The sequence below is a fragment of the Bactrocera neohumeralis genome, chromosome 6 (assembly GCF_024586455.1).
Source record: "Bactrocera neohumeralis isolate Rockhampton chromosome 6, APGP_CSIRO_Bneo_wtdbg2-racon-allhic-juicebox.fasta_v2, whole genome shotgun sequence".
NCBI lineage: Eukaryota > Metazoa > Arthropoda > Insecta > Diptera > Tephritidae > Bactrocera > Bactrocera neohumeralis.
The window spans coordinates 57,530,511-57,555,892 of record NC_065923.1 but is presented as its reverse complement, the minus strand read 5'-3'; the positions used below and the strand labels follow the sequence as shown (position 1 = coordinate 57,555,892).

Below are 25,382 nucleotides of genomic sequence, written 5' to 3'. Positions count from 1 at the left end.
AAGCTTAAAAGATGGAACATTTTGATTTGGAGTTGTGCCCAGAAGTACTCATTAAACAAATTTAACAACATTTTTTAGGTTTACGCCATATCAATGGAGAAGCAAACTTTCGTGGTTTTATGTTTCTTGAGTTGCAAACAACATTTTAGGCATTCCAGGTCTAACCATTGGCCATCATGCCCAAAAATTGCCGAAATCGAACTATAACTTGTTCCAAAAGGGGTAAATAGGGTAAACACTACTCCTAGCCTCCATATAAGTACATATCTAAAATAAGTATTTACAAACTAAAGGTTCACTTTAAACCGCATCGTTCAGAAAGGATGGATAATTTCACGGCGATACTTTCAAGTTTCATTTTATGTCAACACCTATCGGTATTTAGCCGACTTTGACCCTTGTAAGTGCCAAGAGTATGAAATGTTCGGTTGAACCCGAACTTAGCCCTTCCCTACAAGTTTAGCAAGCGTTACCGAACACGAAACCTCATTTATTATGAAACACATATACCAACGCCTATATGGTACGAGTAGGATAAACTAAAAGGTTGAGTTTCTCAAAAAGGATCAAGTACACAGGCAGTCAAAAACAGTTACTCAGAAAAAAAACACAAAAATTAAAGAAAACAAAATAATAATAAAATATAAATAAAAAATGAAAAAATGTGACTGTAATATAGTGTTTTATTTGATTAAAGTCAGTTTTTAGATAGTTGTTATTGATGACATAAGGTTATATACATAACTTGTTTTCCTGAGTTTGACTCACTTCTTTAAAGGGGAAATTTATCCACAAGGTGCTTTCCAAAGTAAACAAGACTTTTCGAGTCTTGCGTTCCTGATGGCTCCATCTATACATATGTATGTCGACTAGTGCGTTAGAATCTGCTTTCTTTATCGGTTGTCCATTTAGAATTGCATAATATTTCATCGATTGGAAGTGAAGTTATTGTAAGTATGTTTGTGTTATCGGTGCGAAAATGAGCTTCGAACAACGAGCAAACATTAAATTTTGTTTTAAAACTGGTAAAAATTTTACCGAAACGTTTCAACTGATGAAACAAGTTCATGGTAGCAGAGTGCATGCGTGGTTTCAACGTTATCAAATTGGCCGTGAGGACATGAACGACGATCAGCATGTGGGCCAATCAATGATCACCGGAAAATCCATCAAAACTGTGCGTGAATTCATTAAAAATCAACCGAAATCATCATTGAAATTCATGGAAATGAAATTGAACATCTCCAAAACATCGATTAATCGCATTTGGGCTTACGAAAGGTGTGTGCACGGTTTGTTCCGCACAAATTGACTGACGACCAAAAACTGCTCTCATCGATCGACGCTTGTGACCGATTATTTGACCAAAAATCATATTTAACCATTAACCACTCCCCGTATTTACCTGATATGGCACCGTGCGACTTCTTCCTTTTCGGAAAAAGGCATTTGCCCATGAAAGGAAAGCGTTATGCAGACGTAGAGGCCATTCAAAAGGCTTGCACCGCCATACTGACGGCCACACCGGCTAACGAGCTAAAACACTCGTTCGACATGCTTTTGGACCATGCAAAAGCTGTATTGAAGCAGAAGGAGACTATTTTGAATAAAATAAATTGATTTTTCCGAAAAAAAACTATTTTTTCTGTTTTTTTTTTAAGTCCTGTTTACTACATTTTCTTCCTCTTAGTTTCGAAATCTTCAATCGAATCACAATTCATGAAATCGCTCTGTAAGTTGTTGACGTCGCTCATGGCATATATAGTATAACTAATACTCATAATACTCATTGCCAATACCCAATCTACATATATTGAAATCGTTTCATACCTGAATAGTTGGCGTATTTACCCGCGTGTTGCGTATACGTCGGAGACTCACCACATTTGTTAAACCTTCAGTAACACCAACGCTTCACATTTCCCCAACAACTTCGAATGAGTAATGCCAGCATTACCCCACCCAAACAACTACTACCAAAAGCAGAAGAAACTCAACACGACAACGTGCAGTCTCCCGGCCGGATCTCGGAGCCAAAAGCATTTCAATATAAAAGCTTGTTGTTGTGTCAGACGCTCTCTTAGGCTGACACGGCGCGACATGTAAAGATTTTCGTAGAAAATTCGCCACGAACGCGTTGAATATATTTACCGCTAGAAGTTGCTTTAAAATTCGATTGAGAAATTATAGTTTTTTTCACGCAATAAAAAATCCGCATACGAAATATCCTCGCACACTTACGTGACGGTTGCATACACGACTACGTTCCGAAAGTGCATAATAATTTGTGGAACGCAACTGCAGCGTTCGCACTTCCCCTGCCGAATGTGGTGAAGAGCTGAGAATAGGCAACAAACGAGTTCAACATATTCAACACTGCTGACTTGCTGCGCTGTGCTCAAATCTACAACTGTATATGTGCCGCTAATGTTGTTCTTGTAATTGTGGAGCTTGTGTTGGCATTTGCATTTCATTTTCTGTAATAAAAGTAGAAGAAGTCAGCGATTCCGAAGGCTGGCACCCATATACCAGATACATTTGGCCATACGTTAGTCGTCTGTACGTACAAACGTTGTTACGCGGTTGTTTTGTGTTCGTGTGTGTGTGTGCGTTGTGTACAGGCTTGGTACGGGCGCTCGTTGCTTTATTTACTTGTCCGCGACAGTTGCTGCGATCTTTGTGGTGTTGCGCTGGCGCAGTGTAAGTGGAACTCTGCTAGTGATCGGTAGGACAAATTTGCTATAGTGCGCTTTGTACTGAAACGGTCTCTCCTCTTCTGCTTATAAAGAAAAAAGCACAAATATATTTATTTTTAGTGAGGTTCGCTACGTCGTCGTGAGCCCCACTTAAACATTTAACACTGAAAGTTTGTGTGTGCTTCGAGTTATTGCAATTTCTTACGTTGAAACGTGAATACCGTTCGTAGATAGTTGCTGCGGTGATTGCTGGTGGTGTTTCAAACTCCATCGTTAGTAAATAAAAATAAAATCGAATAAACAAAGATACACAATGGCAAAACTCTTTGTGGTTTTTGCCATTTTAGCTGTAGCTGCTGCGACAGGTGAGTGATTTACGAAAAAAAATTAAGTGCTTAACTATATTTTGAAAGTTGTTATGAAAATATGTGTCAAAGTTATATATTAAAAATGTTTAAGGAGCTACGTAAATAGTTGGTACAAGTGCATATTTCTTGAAAGAATTTTTTATTTATATTTTATTAACTTATTTATTGTTATTTTTTAGTTGTAAGAAGTTTTTTGATTACTTTAGTTTCATTTCGTGCTTAGAATATTATTATTTTATTTTTTGCCAAATAATTTCAAAACTATTTTCGTGCATCCTAGCATTCTAAGTTCTTAGTAATTTGATTTTGTTTCCAAACGTTTTACGGTTCTTGCGATACATGCAGTTTAGCGAGCAACGGAAACTAACGAGTAGAAAAAAGTACTTAACTGTTAATATGTTTAAAACTAAGTTAGAAATTGTCCTGCATTCCATAAGCAATGTAGAAAAAGTTAGGTTAAGTACTTTCTTCGTGTTCTGCTTTATTGCAAAAGAATTTTTCAACGATCTATCCACTATGAAACTACTTTCTAGTAAAGTTGAGAACTAAGTCACATGTTTTAAAGGATAGTGGATGAACAAACTTCAGAAATCCTAATAAGGATAAATAATTGAAAATAAGAATTTTTGTAAGAAATTTTATAGGAATTTTTAGTAGTAAACCTTTAAAGTCATGAACTCTTAAGCATTAAAAAATACTATTATTGTTTGTAAAAATTTTAGCTTCAATATTATAAAAGTCCAGTTTCCTAAAAGAATCCTCCCTCCTCCTCCTCCTCCGTTATTTGTAGAGACACTAAATGCTTATTTTGTGTTCTCACTCATTTTAATTATTTTCGGTATTCAAAATTAATCAAAATTATTTGCAGTGCATTGAAAAGCTATGGAGAGCAAACGCTTTCTTTTTTCTCTGCACACATCCCGGACAAATTGTCTTGCATAATTTATGTAAGTCAACTTTCACTGCTAGAGATCTGCGCATGTCATAATTATACACATTTCGAATGTGTATGTCATTTAGTCAACAACATTCATAACATTACAATATAGCGTTTTCTGCAGATTTCCTTTGAATGCGTTGCAGTTAATAACACAACCAAAAATTATGGTGCCGTCATTTGTCATACTTCACCCACTTTTTGACAAGCAACAAAAAATGAACGGTTTTAGGTAGTGGAGTAGCAACATATTCATAGTATGTATAAAAGTATATGTGTAGGTGTGTAAGTACAGCCGGGCAATTTGTATAGCTGTGCAAAATACCGGAAACACTTAGTTACTCAGGTGCGCGTGCACTTAGCGGAGTGCACGTGAACTCAGGCAAACATATGTAATTGCCAGATTTCAGCTGAGTTGGCGGGTTTGGCAAGAAACTAGTTTTGACAACAAAAAAATCTTAACTTAATTTTATTGCATATTCAAACAGCTTTATGGCAAATTTTAGAGGGTTTCTTTAGCAACTTATTTCAGAGCTAACACACCAGGGTTATGAAATTGATTTAATAATGGTGGACGAAAATAATTTCCCATTAATATCTATGAGAAATTTATTGTTTGGAAATTTTCTTCAACTCAGATACGATTTCCTTGATTTTTCTTTAAATGATTGAGGTTATGTTATGGTATTTGATGTATAATAGCTTTAAATCAAATATAATTTTTAATTTCCTGCATTTTAACACTTTTTTAATATTTATTATTATTTATTTATTATATATTTTCTCTACTACATTTATATTGCACATTTTTTAGTGATCTCTCTGATACTTATGTAAATATGTCGCTAACTTTCTTCTAATCTATTGGAAATTAACTACAGTAGAGAGATTGACATACCTGCTTGTTATCTTTTTGCTGATGTGTTGATAACGATTTTAATTTTGTTACAAATGTGACATTTGCCGCATTCATATACAAAACCGTGCATAATGCTTTGAAATATGAAAATTTGCTTAAAAGCTATTCATCATATAACCGATATTTACTGAACATACCTTTTCATATAACCCTTCCATATAATATATATAATCTCAGACGAAGTAAAATATTGACACTAATCAAACATTCCAATCAAAGCAGACTTACAACCGCCTAACGTCAGAAAAGCGGCATTTTATCCGTTCATAAATTATACCCATCTGTTAAAAAGTTAATTGTTTGAAGCTCTTGCCAATTTCAATAAATTATTTACATAGATTTATCACTATCCCTGCTGTTTTTATCATTACTAAGGAACTTAGACCACATATTAAATCATTCTCAGAAGAAAATTAACACCTCATCCATAGTTTATATGAAAAATACCGATTGGTTTATGCACGGCTTTCATCACGTCAAATTTAATGATTTACAATTAAATCAACTAGGTCGATTTGAATACAAATTTCATGTAAAAATGTTTACGCAATATATATGTAGGTTGATGATCGATGCGAATAGTATTCTCGAAGATAGCAACAATAATGAATTAATAAGCGTTTTCATTATTTTGCTCATGAGTGTGAATTTGACATATTGCGACCAGTCTACCAGTTTGCGAAATTTTGTTGTGCGCAGAATATCTTTCAATGGCTTACAAAAATAATTATCTAAACCAAGTGGTTACTTATAAAATATATTTATAATTCCTCCAAATTTAGTGGATGATGTGTGATTTGTAAAAGGTTCTAAAAAGGTTTATAAATCATTGATTTTTAAACGCCCTTAAAGAAGGGTAAAAGTCTCAAAGCGCCAAAAATCAATAAAAGTTTTTAAAAGAAAATTCAATCATTTGCCAGCTAGACTTAAGACAAGAAGCTTCAGATACACGAATATAAGTGACTTACATAATCTTAAGTGGCTGAAAGCAGTGAAAACGAGTGGCATAGAAAAATATAAAAAATTATTATTAATTAATAACTATATCTAATTTTACTTTTAGTTTCTAACAGAAAAATAAGCATAATTAAATTGCTGCAAGTTTCAAAATGTTGCATCCAACCTACACTATCCCGTTTCATAGTTATTTTTATCAGAAAGTAACCTTGCAACCAAGCGATTATGCAAAAGGTTGCATGTTTGTAAACTGCAACACAGACATTTCATAATTGTTGCATCTGCTCGTTTTACCATGTACTCACTGTAAACATTCACCACACGCGTCCACACAAACAAACATGTTCATGCACATATTTGGCTTTCCACTCTCCTTCTTCATTTACTGCATTCCCTTTTAATAAGCCTGACACATAGCATCGCTTATATTTCGTTGCTCTAGTCAACCTTGACAACTCCACTGATTAAAATTATTAAGTTTTGCTTTTGTTTGTAGTATTTTACGTGTGTTTTTTTGCATTTGTGAAAGGTCGTTTTGGTGTTGCAGTGAAACAACTTTTATTTTTATGTGACAACGAGAGCGTATATAAGTATGTGTTTCTATAAATTGCAATAAACAAATTTGCAATAGTGCAGCTGGCATTTAGTTGCGGCTTGTAGTAAACCAGTTTTCAAATAGAAATTCCTCTTGAAGAACCGGTGGAATGGCTTTTGAACAAAGACGGCAATTTTAATAAAAAGAATTTAATTTAACTTTTAAATATTGTTTAAGGAGATGTTGCTTTAAGTGATTCGTGTGGTCCTAACCTGGCTTAATAGATACAGTGCAAAAATTAATTAAGACGAGACTGACTCTATTTAGAATACAGTTTCGCATTCTTCTTCGTTTTAAACACTTTAATTGCCCTAATTTATCTCTTTATAAAATGGGCTGAACTCCAAAATTCAACAACATGAAAAATACAGTGAAATTTTTAAGAGCTTGCAAAATCGTTTTCCAAATTGAATATCAGTACCTTTATCCTAATATTTCTAACTTCCCATTCCTTCCTATTTGCTTTTATATTATCTAACTATTTTCACGACTGCCTTATTGCGCGCCGTTAGACTACACGAAAAGTTAAGAGCAGCCTTAAATTACCGAATGCTATTTGTCGAATCGAACAAGCAAGAGGTAAAATATAAAGAGCAAACGCTACTTTAATGCGTTACGCCAATAATCTAGGGATTAAAACTAAAAATAAACAATTTGTTTTTGCTTACACATGTAAATTTTTTGAAAACAGGGAGGGATTGAGAGGTAAATAATATTCCAAGCCCAACAGTCTTTTATTCACTAAATATGTCTGCTAATCATCTGTAAAAATATACATAAGCCCTACAAACCAGAGGGTGCCATACGCTGCTAGACACTCTTCTTTAACATATTTAGAGGGTTTCAAATCCTACATCTGGTTCTAAGATCTCCAAGATCTCAAATTAATGACAATATAAAAATTTTCTCTAACCGTATGTAAGGAAAGATGTTTAGGAGCACCCAACAGAGAATAGATCAGCTCTTCGAAGTATTAGATTTTATTATAGAACCATTAAAGATTATCGAAATAGTTTTGTGGCACGCTGATTAGTTAACAGCAATTCTTTGTTTAAAAAACCTTGTCCTTTCCCATTACACCAGCCCCAAACTGCCTTGAGATCTAAAAATATTGAAGAACCAACAATGTCTCCATCTCTTTCTAGTACACTTTCGCTTTCACATAACTCTTTCCTACGCAAGCCACAGCTTCGGCTTCCCACTATACTTTGTTGTTGATCAAACTCATTAAACACAGTTTACAAGCTGTTGTTACTATATTAAACCAGTACCTTGTTTCACTCCGCCTCAATTTGTCCATTGCCGTTTGCCATTTAGTTTGTTGTTGATTTTAACACCTTTATAATTGTCACTTAAATCGGTGCCAAGTCGTACCATGTTCTATTTAAGTTAAGTAACAACAGCAGCTAACCATCAGCATTCAGTCCAACGATCAACAGTGATCAAAACAACCGGCTACACCAGTTTGCATTTTGGCCGCCCAACAACAAGCGCTTTAGCAGCAGTTGGCATTAATGGCCGCGACGAGCGCTAAAAACGGTGTTGCCGAGCGCACACGTGTTGCCAAAAGCAAATCAGTAGCATTAGTATATGTATACTTGTATTTTGGGCATTATTTGTGCGCAGGCATTTGACATATGTCAAGCAGGAAGCTTTAATCATGGCGTTCACATAAAACCCACTTTTCGTGCGCGTGCAGACGCTCGTAAGCAACATGCATGCATAGATGCCTGGCGGTGTTATACAAATCGAATCGTTGTCACAAGTGCTTCGTGGCCTAAACTACTTCCGGTTTGTTGTTCCTACACACGACGTCAATCAGCCTAACATTGCGGCTTTAACAAAAACGTCAAGTGTTTTTCAATTTCTCACTTGTCACTAGTTGATGAACTGCAGTAGCCGGTTACTAGTGTCACTTTTTATGGCACCGTTTAAATAATAACATTATAATTCATTTCGCTTATTAATATTTATAAAAATATGCTTAAAATAGCCGATGATGCATTATTGCTGCTCAAATTAGCTCGTTTTGCATAAATGCAAATAAGTAATTTATAAATATGAATAATTAAATGCATAACTTGACTCATAGTTTATGAATTAATTAACATTTCTTATAAATTTGCGTTTTTACGTTTCAGCTTCTGCCGATCGTGTGAGACGTCAAGCCGCCACAGAGGAGCCAAAAAAAGAGGAATCTTTCGAAAAGGAACTCTGCAAAGATAAAGATGCTGGCGAATGGTTCCGTTTGGTCGCTGGAGAAGGCGATAACTGTCGTGATGTCATTCAGTGCACATCGTCGGTAAGTTAAAACTCGCTTATAGGTGATAAGAAGTTAACGAAGAAGACGAAGACAGAAAATAGAATATATGAAATTTAATTGTCCACAAATCTTGGAAAGATGTGAGCATATCTGCGTCAGTGAAAAATGATAGTAGTTTCTCACAATCTATTTTGTGTAGAATTCTTTGATTATTTGAACACAAGAAAACTCATTATTTTCAATCAACCAAAAATATCGAAGAAATAGTCAACCGATATTTGAGAAATTTATATAGCTATTAAGCTGACACAGAGCATCAATAAGCTTTCGTCGAAGAATTTTCTAGAATTTTATTATTCTCTAGCTCTCAAAAGTCTATTTCTTTACATGTTATTCAACATTCGATATATAACAATGTTGAGATGAAGTTGAGAACAAATCCATTAATGCAATAAATAATAAAATACAATAAATACAAATAATAAAAATTTCTATGGTTTACTTTCTTCCTAACTTCGTCAATCGTGTTCATAATCCTACATACATTGTGACAAAAAAGTCCACAAAAATTGTAAATAAAACGAAAATATTTAATTATTAATCAATATTTATTTTATTGCCTTCGAAGTAATTCCCACCGAATACTTGAAAATTTTCTTTAGTTCAATCTTTTCAACAAAACTTCTTTACGGTAATTGACACTCTTAACCTTTGAAAGTCATTTATGGTCTTCTAAGTTCTAGAGAGGAGCTTTGCTTCTCACAAATGCTGTATTTGTTGAACTTTTGTATTTTTGAGAAACCGCAGCTAATTTCAAGTAATTTCAATACTACCTGGTTTCAAATAAAAACAAATCATGACAAAAAGAGCAAATGTAAGAAAAAAGCTCTCTGTTTTATTCATCATTTCTCTCTGGGTTCTGATCAACAAGGTGGTATCTACTATAAATACATAGTACTTAGAAATAGTTGGAAGCTCAGTTAATCTTTTAACTTTTCATTTCCCTTAAGATACCTATTTATTACTTAAATAAGCATAAAATGTTTTTCTTATAAATCTCTTATAATTTCTCCCTTTTTCTCTCTCTCTCTTTTATGCACACAGGGTCTGCAAGCCATCCGTTGTCCGGCTGGTCTGTACTTCGACATTGAGAAGCAGACTTGTGATTGGAAAGAATCCGTAAAGAATTGTAAATCGAAGAACAAGGAGAGACGTGTCAAACCTCTGCTACACACAGACGAGCCACTCTGTCAGGATGGTTTCTTGGCTTGTGGTGATGGCAACTGCATTGAGCGCGGTCTCTTCTGTAACGGCGAGAAAGATTGCTCAGACGGTTCCGATGAGAACACTTGCGGTAAGTACTACTCAAATTTGATATAATCTTCAGTAATTAGATTATATAACAAAATATCGTTGTAAATTATAAAAAAATTATCCCTGGGTTACCATAAAATCGTGTTCTCAACCACTTTATAGCTTCGCGTGTTTAATTTTCGATATTGGTGGCTCACCTAAAAATGTCAAAAGCCACCAAAAAGTGACAAATCGGCAGCAGTTGTTGTTATATGCGCATATTTTAATCGGAAAATCAGAAATAGTTTCAAATTAGAAACCGGAATTACTCAATGCGAATCTGTACCTCGGTATAACTTGAAATATAATATACATACATATATAATGCATTGGCTGGTGTTTATGGATAATTGGGTTCCCGCCCGCGCACTCTTCCCGAATTACGAGCGGGGCTTGCGGATTTTATTGTAAATCAAAATTGAAAGCTTAAAATTGGCCGAACATATTTACGGATATACATATGCATATGTATATATATATATATATAAATATCTTTATATATTTATATATATATATATATGTATATATATACATGTTCTCATTTATCTTCATATCTGTAAAATGCGAATAGCTGAATTTGGTGTGTCTTAAGCCGTTGTAGAGCTTAACAGATTAAAGTTTTTGAGTTGCCTATAAAAGAAAACTTACACAGTTTTAAACATAGAATTGTTGTTGTTGTTAAGTTAAATATCGCTTGTTGTTTCTTTTTAAAACCGTTTTGTCGGTGCGCTACCAATTTCAGCCGCGCATGCGCTCAGCTTGAACAGTATTTGCTTATTGCCACAGCCATAACAACAACGACAGCAAAAACATACAACATTTTTACTCAAGTATATTCAAAATATTATAAATACCGGTTTCAAGATTGCAGCAAAAATTCGACGACTTTTTTCTTTCTTCCCATAAGTTTTGGTATATAACTGCTGCTTCTTCTTCTCCTACTGCTGGATATTTCGACACAATATTATGTTGTTGTGTTTAAAAATAAACACGAACTCAACTTGCAACCTCAATACCGTTGCACTTTGCTCGGCTGAGTTAACCTGTTGTTGATTATACACAGTTTCGGCAGACAGACGATAATAATCAATATTTGGTGCCGGCACACAAATTTACCGCAAACGTGCCTCGAAAAAAAACTGCAACGTATTAAAAGTGTGGCAAAACCAAAATATAATAAAATCAGCAGAAAAACCTTTTAACTAGCTGATGAAAGTATAATTTGAATGCGGTTGAATTTGCAACATTCGAGCATATAGCGAACCGTGGAAAATTAGACGCGCTGTAACAAATTGACTGCGAAAAACTTTTGGTAATTATCAAAAAACAATAAAAAAGGAAGCAAAAACCATAAAAAATTGAGCAAACTGAAATAAGTGGCAAGTTGACGAGCAGAAAATGTGAGAACCGCGAATTAGGTGCAGAAGTACTGATTATTCACGATCTTATGATCGGGGTATGATCTTAATGATTCTACCATGGACATATGAAGAAAAAACACTCCGATAATAAAGAAATAATATAAAATTGAAACAAATACAAAGTTATAGAAATGTTTAGTGAGAGTAAGATGTTGTAGAAGTAAATATTTCTGATGAATTATTCTTTTGGCATAGTTTTTAGCAACTTTGTGTTAGTATCTCAAAAGTATTGATGTTTAAAAATATTTGTAGTTTGTGGTTATTCACCTATAAGCCAATAGTTTTTGAACTAAAACAGCAAACGAAATGGAATTTTTGGTTACTTATACGCCATGCCGTGCCGGCTTTGAAAAGTGTAATTGTCCTCTTTTAAATCATTCAGTTTTGTAGACAATACATCAGTATTTATTAAGTTTTACATTTCAACTTTACTTTGGACCAATTTCACTTGCTGAGCTCTTTTCTCTGACCATACTGAGGTTCAGCCGTATAAAGCGTTCCCACGAGTGCCATAATTCTCGTTCTTTTCCGTTGTTTCGAAAAAGCCCGCACTGAATAAATTTAGTAATTTTATTTTGCAAATAAAATTCGAATACTGACAAAGTTATTAAAGTTTCAAACTCAGGCAGGCAATCTCCCTACCTATAACCAACTATATCCATAAAAATATAAAAATACCTGAGAAGTATCCGCCTTTCAAAAATTATGTATCCCATTTACGTAATTCATTTAAACAAAGGTCAGTTGCATTGAGTGAATATTGTACAGTTTTGTACACAATTCATACCATTAATCATATCTTCGAAAACAAGAGTCAACTAACACTTACACATTTGCATATACGAAGCAGAAGCAACAAGACGCTGAAATTCATAGGGATACAGTACATATGTATTTGCTTAATATGTATATATATATATTCCCTCACACAATCTGACTAAAATATAATTACATTCCAAAAATATAAAGTTATATGTGGTAAACAAATAGCAACACAATCGCCTACAGCTGCGGTAACCTGCAGGAACCGGTTCGATGACATAACCGAAATGTAAGTAATTTCAGCTTTCGGCATGTTTCAGCACAAATAAAAGCTAAATCGAAACAAAACATAAAAAAGAAATTAAAAAACAAAGGAACCTTACTTAATGACTTCTTTTTTTCAAGAGATAAGCGTACAAATGTACAAAAAAAATACACAAAAAACGAAAAATTGCCAGAAATCAACATAAATGGTTATAAACAGTCTTTAGTACCCTTCGGAAGTGAGCAAATAATACATTCGCTTATATAACAAATACGCACAGGAGAAAAAGAGAGGTACAGTCGAAATTGTATTGAAAAATTGAAAAACCAATCGTAAAAATTAAGCAAAATAAGGAAGAGCCGTACCTGCAGTTATTTAATAACAGTGTGGTCCAGTGAAAGGCTTGGAGCGAATATTTCATGCAAAAACTATTGAAAATTTCTTGCAACCTCATGCACCATTCATACACGCTATTAATTAAAAAAATTAAGTTGCATAGAAATTATTTCAAGCGCTGCCAATCCTCCTGAATTATCATACCTACATTAAGTAATTATACACTAGTACATAGTATATGTATGTATATAAATTAATATAGCAAGAGATTTTTTGATATTTTGACTTATAGAAATAAATCTAGAGCTTTGAAAATATAATATACATATATTATATTATATTATATTATATTATATAAATAATAATTGTTATATAGGTAAACACTTGTATATGTATATCAAGCTGTAAAAGTTCTATCTTTAAGCACTTTGTTTCATGTCGGCCTCAATCAGATATTCACACATTCACTGTAGGAAATGTGTTTCCTTATCTCAAGAACATCCTGCCTCAAACTAGTCAAAGGCGTCCTTCGATATTTAAAGGTCAATGCTTTTAGCATTTATGCAAATCTCATTGTTGAACGTACACCAGCTTTTAATACAGCTATAACTCGAAGATTATTTACCATATCAGTCTAAAATTGTTTATTCTACCTCCTTAACATATAATTATAATAGATATACCTATTTTCTAGCAATACAGGCTATACATTACATTAGTTGATTACATTTACGTTCCCACGCCTTAAATTTTAGCATACGGAGAGTACGTAGTGGAAAATCTTTACGTTATTATATCCAAAATTCCAGTAGTTACGTTTTTCCGGCTAAAAGCTATGACTATGTCCATGAAGCCTTTGGGAAAAACTATGTTGTAAATTATATTTAGCCACTAGTGTTCTTGCGAGTAACTGCATTCAACATTTTATCATGAATTCGCACACCTTTGTTTATAGTTTAGTCATGCATAAGCCCTAACGCCTGACGAGTGGCCACCCATTCATCAAAATTCAACTGTGACAATATATTTCACTTCAGTCAGATGTAAACAGCTATTTTTGCAACACTTCGATAACGCAGCTTTCATTTCAGTGAAAGACTCTTTATACAAATATTTTTTTTAAACTCTCCGCAGTTTATTGTTTAGCGATAATACCGCACACAATTTGTCATGCGAAAATGCCGCGCGAGCAAATAAAACTTAGCAAACGAATGCGATTTGCAAAGTAAAAGTTGCCATTAAAGTCCGTCCGTCAAATATTTAAAAATGCACAACAATTGAAAAACACACATCAGCAATGCACAAGGTGAAGACTGCGTGGACTGAAGGCGTATGCCGGCCTTAGACGAGGCTTTCATGCTGAAATTTCACAAAACGCTTGCTATGCGCCAAGTGTATATGTCTGTACATATTTATGTATGTATGTAAATATTGAGCGGTTCAGCGATTTTCTACATTTGCCTAACTGCCGCTTTTCCAAGTGTTTGATGTTCAAATTTCCACACACGTACCGCTCGCTACCACTGCCAACGCGTGAGTATGTATGTATGTACGTACTTTTATATGAGGATAGTGTGTCACCCAGCGCTTTAACCGCACTTGCCTACAACTATTCGACGCACAGGCCTTTCTTTAATTGAGAAATGTGTTGCACACACGCTTAAATTGTCATACTCATGCATGACAACGCATACATCCCCATGTATACACATCCATAATACACACATATAGATATTCAGTGATTTGCATGCGTGCACATATTTGACGACGCGCCGACCATAATTGATGATCCACCAACATAGTCGCCAACATTTGTCAGTAATTCACAAGCCAAAAGCTACGCTTAAGCCTGGGCCACACCCGCACTTAGCCACTGATCGCAGCGGCGTCAGCACGCCGAGCGCATAATGGCTGCCTACAATCCATTGGCGCAATAAAAACAATAACGGTACTATTTTTAATTGTTTTTAACACTTTTCTGTATATGTATGCGTGTGTTCGCATACGAAATAAATTTTTAATTATGTATATGTATGTATATTTCGTTTTCATGCTGTGTGTATAAATTATGTTAGTGGCGCTGTTTGAATAACTAATATGCGTTAACGAATTTCCATTTTCAAACCGTTAAGTTCATTGACACAAGTCTACTATAATGATACCGCTATTTCTTCAACTGTTAATATTACACAAATAATGTACACCAACAAAACAATAATAAATAATAAATTCAATTGCATTAGGAAAAACGGCTGCAAAATGATTAGTTGGACGTTGAACTCTTGCATTCGGTCGCCGCGCCGACTCTTTGGTGTTATAGGTGAATGCATTAGCGGTGGCCAAAGCAATTAGCGCAGCCAACAAACGATCGATGAATCACCACCGGAAATTTCAAAATAGCAATAATGGTATTTAAACAAGAAAAATATTCAAATGTATTCATTACCGTTATAATAAACCGTTAACAGTAAGAAATATAGAAATATTTATACACTAATGATTTTGTTAATGTCAAGTGGTAATTAAAAAATACAGAGCAGGAATACCGTTTCTATCAAGTACTTAAGGTATGGGGTATACAACGCCCCATCTCTAAGTATTTTAACCTTTCTCAGTTTCCCACTTCAACTGCTCTTCGAAATATTTCATGTGAAGCTTCATTGTTACTTTCAATGAACTGTCCCATGGAAAGCTTTTAGTACCTTGTGCTTTCATTTCTTCTAAACCCAATTTCGGATCCCGATCGAGGTCAATTTGTGTAACTGTAAAGCACAAGTTCTTCATCAAAACACATGTCATAAATTGAGTAGACGATATGAAAGGGCACAAAGCTATTAGGTTGTTTTTAGGCGTTATAAGCATCGGATACTAGTGAAGAAAAAATTCATAATAATTTTGAATTAATTTTATAAAATTTTCAATGTTTGCATACTGTTAAACATACTCTTTTTCTTTTCCTAAACTTTTTTCCGTAAACCTCTTGATTAAGCACATGTATTAATTTTCTTATCCCCTAACTTAATTGCCTTGCAGATATCGACAATGATCCCAATCGCGCTCCACCCTGCGACCCCACTGTTTGTGTGTTGCCCGATTGTTTCTGCTCTGAGGATGGCACTTCGATTCCCGGCGATTTGCCAGCCAAGGATGTACCTATGATGATCACCATTACCTTCGATGATGCCATCAATAACAACAATATTGATTTGTACAAGGAAATCTTCAAGGGACGCAAGAACCCTAACGGTTGTGACATTAAGGCCACCTACTTCATTTCACACAAGTACACCAACTACTCAGCGGTGCAGGAAACAGCGCGTAAGGGACACGAAATTGCTGTGCACTCTATTACGTAAGTGGAGACTTTAAATAGGAGACCACGCTTTTACAATTTAAAGCAAATTCATTATTATTAATATTCAAATATTAAAATCGCCATATTTAAAAAGCATGTCTAATAAAATGTGCTTCCCTCATTTCCTTTCTTCCCACTCTCTTCTTGTACACAGTCACAACGATGAGGAGCGTTTCTGGTCGAACGCCACCGTCGACGATTGGGCCAAGGAAATGGCTGGCATGCGTATCATCATCGAGAAATACGCCAACATCACCGATAACTCAGTGGTAGGTGTACGCGCCCCCTACTTGCGTGTCGGTGGCAACAATCAATTCACCATGATGGAAGAACAAGCTTTCCTCTACGACTCCACAATCACTGCACCCTTGTCGAACCCACCACTATGGCCATACACTATGTATTTCCGCATGCCACACCGTTGCCACGGCAATCTGCAGAGCTGCCCAACACGTTCGCATGCCGTGTGGGAAATGGTCATGAACGAATTAGATCGTCGTGAGGATCCGGCCAATGATGAATATTTACCTGGTTGCGCTATGGTTGATTCGTGCTCGAACATTTTGACCGGTGATCAATTCTACAACTTCCTCAATCACAATTTCGATCGGCATTACGATCAAAATCGTGCACCATTGGGTCTCTACTTCCATGCGGCATGGCTGAAGAACAATCCCGAATTCTTGGACGCCTTCCTCTACTGGATCGATGAGATCTTGGCCAACCACAATGATGTCTACTTCGTCACAATGACACAAGTCATCCAGTGGATGCAGAATCCACGAACCATCAGCGAGGCCAAGAACTTCGAACCATGGCGGGAGAAGTGTGTGGTCGAAGGCAAACCAGCCTGCTGGGTGCCCAACACCTGCAAATTGACCTCCAAGGAAATTCCCGGCGAGACCATCAACTTGCAGACCTGCGTGCGCTGCCCGAACAACTACCCATGGGTGAATGACCCAACCGGTGATGGTTTCTTCTAAGTCAAACGCGCTCACCTGTAATTGCACAACCAGAACTTTATTTTTGTTTTAACTCATTTTAAGTCGTCTGACTTTTCGTAAGGTTTGTGCCCTAGCTCACTGCTTATGTTTTTAAGATTATTCTTCTTATTCTACACTTCTCTTCTTCTTCTTCATATTTTTGCCTATCGAATTTGCTGTGTTATAATTTTCTTTACCCTACTCTTACCTTATCTATAAATTTCCTCCTTATCATTTGTAAATATTTTTACTGTTAATGGCCGCACGCAGATAACTAAGCTAAACATTAAAAAATAAAATCAAGATTATATTAAGTTAAAAAAAAATGCCACTTTCTATTTTGTATTTTTGTTTTCGATTTCGTTTTAAGTTTTCTTTCTTTGTTTTCACTGCCTTTTTAACGATATGTTTGCTCTAATTATGCAAGACTTTTATTATTTGACTGACCTTCGAGCTGTCAAGTGATTATTGGCAACCATTTACACATCTATACGGGCCGCACATAAGTATTTGGCGCTCAAGGTCGTTGCTGTGTTAATTTTAAAGTTACGTAAAAGCCGAACAAAATATGTACACACAAAGAAATACACGAAGAGATACAAGAAGAAGCCGGAACCAATCGATTCCACACATGATATCAAATAATTTCGACAAATACTCACACTCACACAGACACGCATACCCACAAAGTGTTAGGGAGAAATGAATTGAGACGCAAAAGCAATATTGCGAAAGTGTTTAATTTGTAGTATGTTTTATTGTACGTATATTTAAATATTTTTTATTACATAATTTTTAATGTATGTGAAACTTTCTTTCTATTATCCATTAATTTAATATGTTAATCGATCGATTGCTATAAAGATCTGTGGAAAAAAATAAAACAACCAATTAAAAATATAAAATTAAAATCAAAATGTTTCTTTTATCATCGCAATGGTTGGAAGGGGTTGCCAAATTGGTAAAATAATGAGATTGTCTGCAATCTGGCAACTTCATATAACATTAGAGTAGAAGGTATATTGCTTTGGCGATTACCTCTTCATCGTAGCTAAATTTCTTTTCAGCAAGCATTCGATTGAGGTCCGAGGCCAGAAAAAGTGACTCGGAGAATATGTTCGAGTTAGATTATATTTATAGCGACCTGTCAGAATCTAGATATTGCACCAAAAATCTTTTAGAACCATTCACATTGCGCTATAAAAAAATAAGCTATGTAAGGTGTTTCAATATGCAAATCGCTGATAAATCGCAACATAATCTAACCATTTCTGAAAGGATGATGAAAAGTTTGTTATTTTAGAGAACGTCAAGCGAAAATTGTCGAACCGCGGTGAGAAAAATTTGTTATGTGCATGGTGGAATTAGTAAAGAATCATCTTCATTCGGACCCACACTGCCGAAAATTGAACTGATTGAGGGGATCGATCGTCCAGAAGGGGCCAGTTCTCCTCAATAGGGGAGAGCTCCAGAAGGTCCGAAAATTTATTGGACGTTGTTATGCATAAAAAACGATGACTTTGCCTGTATCGAAGCTAGTGTACCCTTAACAAACTGTGGGCAAAAAATAGTAAGACTTTTTAATTTAAATTTCACATGGAAATATCTATGGCAAATGTCAAATCAAAATTATCATTAGTGTTTAGTATACGCTTGTATACTATATAAGTGCTATCGGCGATTACGATGAGGAAAATTATTCAACAAAAAAGTTCCTTTTAATTATGTGTGCGAAACTTTCAGAACGGTGGTAAATGCCTTCGGTGATGATTCTTCTTCTTTACTGGTACAGACACCGCTTACGCGATTATACCCGAGTTAACAACAGCGCGCCAATCGTTTCTTTTTTTTGTTACGTGGCGCGGTGATGATTGCTACAAATTATTCAGAGAGGGCCGAGAACGCGTTGACGACGAACCACGTTCGGGACGGCCATCAACATTAAACGACATAAAAGCAATTGGTGCTTGAGAATCGTCGATTAACAGTCAGATACCAAAATCACTAAATTTTTTCGAAAAACAAAACAGCGTTAACGTCTGTGAAGCAATGTTTTCCGACTATCAGGATGTCATGAAACATATTATTACTTGCGATGAGTCTTGAGATTAATCGGCCGAATATCGTTCCAAAGGTGAGACAAACCTACAAAAAAACAAGTTACAACACACTGCAAGAATATGCTGACAGTTTTACTCCTTATCCTGTCTATATTTTGCTCAAAGTAGTATGTCCATCTGGAAACTTTCGTCAGATATATTACCGTTAGTGTGCTGATATCGGCGGTTCCGACAAATGAACAGCTTCTTTGAAGAACGCGTTCCAAATTGCAGATCTATATCACTAAAACTGAGGGACTAATTCAGGTATATAGAGACGTTGGACTGACGGGCATAGCTACATTGATCATTATGCTGATCATTTATATTATTTAAAAAACTTTTATTTAGTTTTTTATAAAAAAAGTAATTTTTGTGAGCAATGCTCCTTTATTGAATTCTGTGAATGAACTAAAGTTTACAATTAATTACACTTAACTCTTAAGCTATGTTTGAAGCTTCAATATGGAGTTTTGACTCCCTCGTCTGCTTTAAAAATTCTGTCAACGCTTTTCCCCCAGGATTTAAATTCTCTTGGTCGTCGCGAAAATTCTCTAAGGCATTTAACCATGTCCGGAATCTTGTCTAATTCGTTTATATTGTTTGCGTTCAGTGTAATGCTGTGGCCGGGTTCGGTAGTCAGTTATAGTCTGCGTATTCATTCGTTCGAGTACTTCTCGAACTATTATCGTTATTAGAGTGGGGTTAGGGGTGGGAGGGTTTAAAGGATGGGTGGAAGGATTTGAAGAATGGGTGGTTTGCCCATAGCCTAATCTCATCTGGTTTAGTTCTTCAATTAATTATTCAGAAGTTATTATTTCTCACACGCATAGCCTTACTTTTTAATTTTCATTATTTTGTTTTTGCTTTAATTTCACAATTAGTATCGTTTGTCACTCGTGTAGCCTTACTTTTTGGTTTTCAGGCTGTTAAGTACTGTCGGGCGCTGGTCCGTGCTCGACCGCAAGTTAAAAAAATTGTTTTTAGTTTTTTATGAAAAAAATATTTTTGGGAGCTATGCTCCTTTTTTGGGAGATATGCTCCTTTTTTGGGAGCAATGGTTCTTTATTTGGGAGCTATATATGTTCCTTTATTGATTTTTGTGTAAGAACTAAAGTTTACAATTAATTAGGTATACTTAACTCTTAACCTATGTTTGCCGCTGCAACGGGTATGGAGTTTGCTGACCCTGCGTTTCCCACAGCTTGCCACTACACGTGTCGCACTCTCAGCGATTTAGTTCGTGTCGTATTCTATTGCTTTGTATCATATGATATTAATGCGCCATATGATACTTTTTAAATGTGTAGGTGTTAACTTATATACATTCTTTCTGAGTTCTAAAAACTGCGCTCGAATAGTTCGGAATATAAAAATGCATGTAGTTAAAGTGGAGTGAGAGTTCCAGTTGTCCATCAGTTCCAGTAATAGAAACCATTCATCAAAGTTGAGTCAAATAATCAATAAAAACTTTTGTTAGGTAATTTTAAAACATTTATAGAATCAATAAATGGAAAATATTATACAATTATACATATGTAAATACAGTTCAAAGATGAAGTATAAAAACGTCACAGCACCTTATCTGTCAAACCTCATTAAAGATCTGAATGATAATGCGTTTCGCACATGTCTCAAATAAAAATTGGCTCTATTCCAAATTTATAATTTTTAGCGTTCAACCTTCCGAAAAACGATCGTTAGAGATAATATTCCATAAAAGAATAACTTGATTCAAACTACGGCATAATGAAAGTGAAACCACAACTAATTATCATATAAAATAAATTAGCTTGTTTAATTTAGTTCTAAAAAATCCGTTATACAGGGTTTGTCTGAAAAGAAATAAGATTAATTTTCTTCCGTCGCAACTGTACTTCGGGGCGTGCGCGCAGGACAGACAAACATTTTCGCGCGACGTGTTTCTGTGAGTGGTTCAAGCCGAAAGTGCAGCGTTCGTTAGTGCAGAGGTACGCGATTAAATTCTGTGTGAAACTCGGTAAATCTGCGATAGAGACGTTGATATGATCAAGTAAACTTGCCCAGATGTTGCTTTAGCAAGAAGTGGCGGGGGCACCAGGCTCGGAGAGCCGGAAAGAGGTCGCTGATGAAGACCGTGCTGGGAGATCCAAGCAGCATGCACCTCGGCTCTCAAAACTATTCTGGAGAATGCCTTCCGTAACGCTTTCAATGCTTGGAAATCGTGCTGGCAGCGCTGCATCGACGCAGAGGGAGACTATTTTGAAACTTTTTAAAGAATTGTAACGATTGCTTCAATAAATTTTTTTAAATCAACATAGTCCTACTACTTTCCGCCCAAACCCTGTATATTTGTCAAGAAGAGTTGCCAATATTCCCAATTCATATAAATTAAATTTGCATTCGATATATTCGTTGGTGCTTGTGGTATACATAGTTAATATATAGTGAAATGCTGATGATTTCTGGAGTGCATTACATTAGAAATGGGTGTGGTTATTGCCCGATTTTATCTTTTTTAAGCCGATTTTAGAGAGCATAGGAAAAACGTTCTCAAACAAATGCTTTCCTTCCAATCTTTTAAGTACCCAATGAGTAAACGGTATCACAGCAGCAGTTATATTTTAGAACTTGTCCATAATACTGTTATTTATCCTCATCATTTCTAACCAATGTTACGATTTTGGTGTTATCTTTCGGAGAATTCTCGCCTTTTTTTGTTCAACTCTGCAATTAACTGATATTTTCACCAATTTCTACACTGTAGGTGGTAAGTAGGAGTAATTATCGTTCATTCAACATTCTTAGACGATTTGATTAGTTGATTAAACTTATCAACGACAAAAGCTCTTTCGATCTGAAAACCCCATTTTGATTATTTTTTTTCATACATATATTTATTACTCAATTATCATGCGAACTTGCAAACAAACCCTTAAGTGAAGAAATTATACTTGGTGCCAATACTTTGGACGATTATAAAAGGTAAAAGGGAACAAAAAAACGTCAACTTTTGTTATACAAAAGCTATATTACCCTACATAAATACAAAAAATTGCTTGGAGATCTTATTTTCGATCGCACAGTTTGTATATGACTCGATCTGAATAATTTTTTCGAAAATTGCACCGTTGCCATTCATAACAATGACTAGATTTTGTTCAGTTCGGCAAATGAACAGTTCTTGTAGAGAAAAGGTATTCTTTAAAATTTCAGATCGATATCTCGAAAAGGAACTGAGGACTATGTAGTTCGCGTATATACACACAGACAGACTGACAGTCAGCCTGCTTAATCGAGTCAGCTCGTCACCCTGATCATTTATTTATATATTTTATAAGAAATTTAAATTTATGATATGAGACTTTGAAGACGTTTATACAAACTTTAGTTTATATAATTTTGAAACAGATTGAATTTAATTAAGACTATCTGTGTCTGAAATTAATAGTAAGTTTTTTCAGAAAATTCAATAGATTAGATCCATAATTCTACACTCAAGAACTAGCAGGAACTTAGGATCTCATGATAATATTATATTATAGAGATCTTGCAAGCACATGACTTTCCAAAATCCCGTCGTTGGTTCAATTGCGCACACAAGATGTTGCATGAATCTGTTATCTTTCCAAAACCATTTAGAAAAAGCTCAAATTCTAGTGTGTGCAGTTATAAGCTATAGAAAACACAATAAAGAATTCCAGTTCCAATTAACTTCATCTTTATTCAATAGCCAAAATCCCCCGACAACAGCAACAACCAAATACAAAGTTAAACAAATAAAGAGCTCGCTTCATTTCGACATGTTAACCGTTGCAGGCATAACTGCTTATTTCCATAAAAACCTACTAACTTACTAACCAGTTTCGTTCTTTTGTATATTTTTATAAAAACCTATAATTTTTCCAGTCTTCAAATCCTCTTTTAATTTATTTCGCTAAATTAAAATAATATACATGTATGTACACATGTGTGTATGTATGTTCGCCTTTGTGCTTATGTATCTAACGTGTTTTTTTAGGTTTGTGTAATCTCTGAACTGACATGCGGCAAAACCTGTACCACCGGCCACCGGTTGTGGCTCCAACAGACCATGCGCACACCCAAACAAACACTTATGAGTGCTGTGGTGTTGCCGCATAGCAGCTAAAGCCGACGTTGTGCTCAAATGAAATCGAACTCGAAATGTTATTTTCGTTAAATAAAAAGTGAAAATTTAACAAAATGGCCAACATTAGCATACTGAGCCATTGAAATGTCGTTATTGCTGTTGTTATTGTTGGCGCATAGGTCCATTGTGCACACCCAAGCCATAATCTAGGGGGCGATTGCTGCGCCCGACCCGGCCAATACCTGATTCAGGTGGTAGCACTACTATTAGCATGCCGTGTAGCTGAATACCAAATTAAAACCGTCTTGCCGCATGCCACGTTGGATGGCATACGGCGGACTGCGGACCTCGGCCGACGTGTGGTAATTAATGGATGTACTCGCGCGCTGCCGCAGACTTCTGCGCCCTGAAGACAGGCAAGTCAACCGCCTTTCCGCCTACCCTCCCACACATGTCGCCGTTCCTGATTCGCCAGTCTCGCCGGTTCGCGCAATTTCAATTCATCCACAATATGTAAACGACGTAAAATACATTAAGATGCTATTTCTGCAACGCTGAATGCGCTGCGCAGCATTAGGAGGTAATTCCACTGTAAGTACGCTTATTTTGTATTCAGTCAACGCGAATAAATTCGTTGTTGCTAATTTGTAATCCAAAATGAATTTTACTTTTTATTATCTTTCATTTTTTCTTGTTGTTTTTTCTACAATAGTCACACCAATAAACCTACTACAACGAGTTTTTAAGCGCCGAATCAACATCAAAATCTTAACAAAAAATGCTGCCATATTTAGCGTCATCTTTTAGTTTTTGTCTTCATTTTAATTTTTAATTTTTCATTTGCGTACCAACTTATTCACCAATATCTATGTATGTATGAGCTACTATTTGCTTGGTTACTATACAGGATGCCAGCGAAAACTGGGCGCGTTAACGAGTTAACGGTTTGCTTGATTGCCTGGTTAGCGTGCTGATGTTGAAATCAATTCTGCTATGATTGAAGAGTACAAAATCAGTTGCGTCCCAGGTCCACTGGTGCGTCGCCGATTTCAAAACATTTGCATATGACAATGTTCGAAAACAAGTCGCGAAGTTCGCTAATTGGTCGCCAAACCGATTTCCAAATTCTGCAGCTACTTAAGTGTCAGAAAATCATATGCAGATAAATATTCAAATTCATATTATATATGCGCATGTGTGTTAGTTTCATATATCTTCTAAAAGACTAGCACGGATTTGGCAGCCGGTGAAACGTGCTTAGTGATTGCGAAAAGTTCTTGTTTTTATTTATGAGTTTTTAATTAACTTGTCAGCATCATATTGAAAAGTCCGAAAAGTCGTAAAATTTGCCTAATTTTTAACGTTTCTAAAGGCGTTACTTGTGCCACCATTGTATTTAAACGCAGGTTAATTAATTTATATATTTATTTGTGGTGATGAGCAATAAGCAAAGTAATCACATTAGAAATCGTTTTCCAAGGAACGGATGAATTCAATTGCCCGCCCAGAAGCAGCTAACATTAGTTGATCTCTGATGCCCCAGATAATACAATATTTTCCGTACAATAATACTTGTAGAAAAAAATAACAGAAACCTTCTTAGATTCGCCATATCGCTCACGATAAATTGTCAAAAAGAGAGAGAGTATATTTACCTGTTTTAAGTCTTTGGGAGCATAATTAGTTTCATTATGTATTGCGGGCTTATTCCAGTTCCCCTTTAAAACAAAAACTGCTTGTGTCGAATTCTTTATATCTCCATTATTTGATTATGTCAGTCTTCAAAAAGTATGAAAGTGGCTTATAGGTTTTGCCTCACTACGAACTTTGGACTGCTATAAGTTCCCAATGCTGCTTGTTAAACGAAACAAAATTCTTTATATGAAAACTGTGAAGATCTTCTTAAACAAAAATTCATTCCACACAAATAGACAACACCGAACAGTTTAAAACTCCTTAACGTTTTTTCACAATTTATACTAT

At 35.4% G+C, this 25,382-nt stretch overlaps 1 protein-coding gene across 1 annotated transcript; it reads left to right on the top strand.

Annotated features, from left to right (window-relative positions):
* The first annotated feature begins 2,122 nt into the window (after positions 1-2,122).
* On the top strand, positions 2,123-18,120 carry LOC126762314 (chitin deacetylase 1). The gene is made up of 5 exons (XM_050479004.1): positions 2,123-3,061; positions 8,614-8,774; positions 9,840-10,089; positions 15,906-16,224; positions 16,382-18,120. The coding sequence occupies exons 1-5, from the start codon at positions 3,010-3,012 to the stop codon at positions 17,208-17,210; spliced, it is 1,611 nt and encodes a 536-aa protein (XP_050334961.1). The 5' UTR covers positions 2,123-3,009; the 3' UTR covers positions 17,211-18,120.
* Positions 18,121-25,382: the final 7,262 nt, after the last annotated feature.

Excerpts from the sequence above, each read along its gene's own strand:
- LOC126762314 (XM_050479004.1), top strand. The coding sequence starts at position 3,010 with ATGGCAAAACTCTTTGTGGTTTTTGCCATTTTAGCTGTAGCTGCTGCG. Across the intron at positions 10,090-15,905 it reads TTCCGATGAGAACACTTGCG|ATATCGACAATGATCCCAAT; the intron begins GTAAGTACTACT and ends ATTGCCTTGCAG. Across the intron at positions 16,225-16,381 it reads ATTGCTGTGCACTCTATTAC|TCACAACGATGAGGAGCGTT; the intron begins GTAAGTGGAGAC and ends TCTTGTACACAG.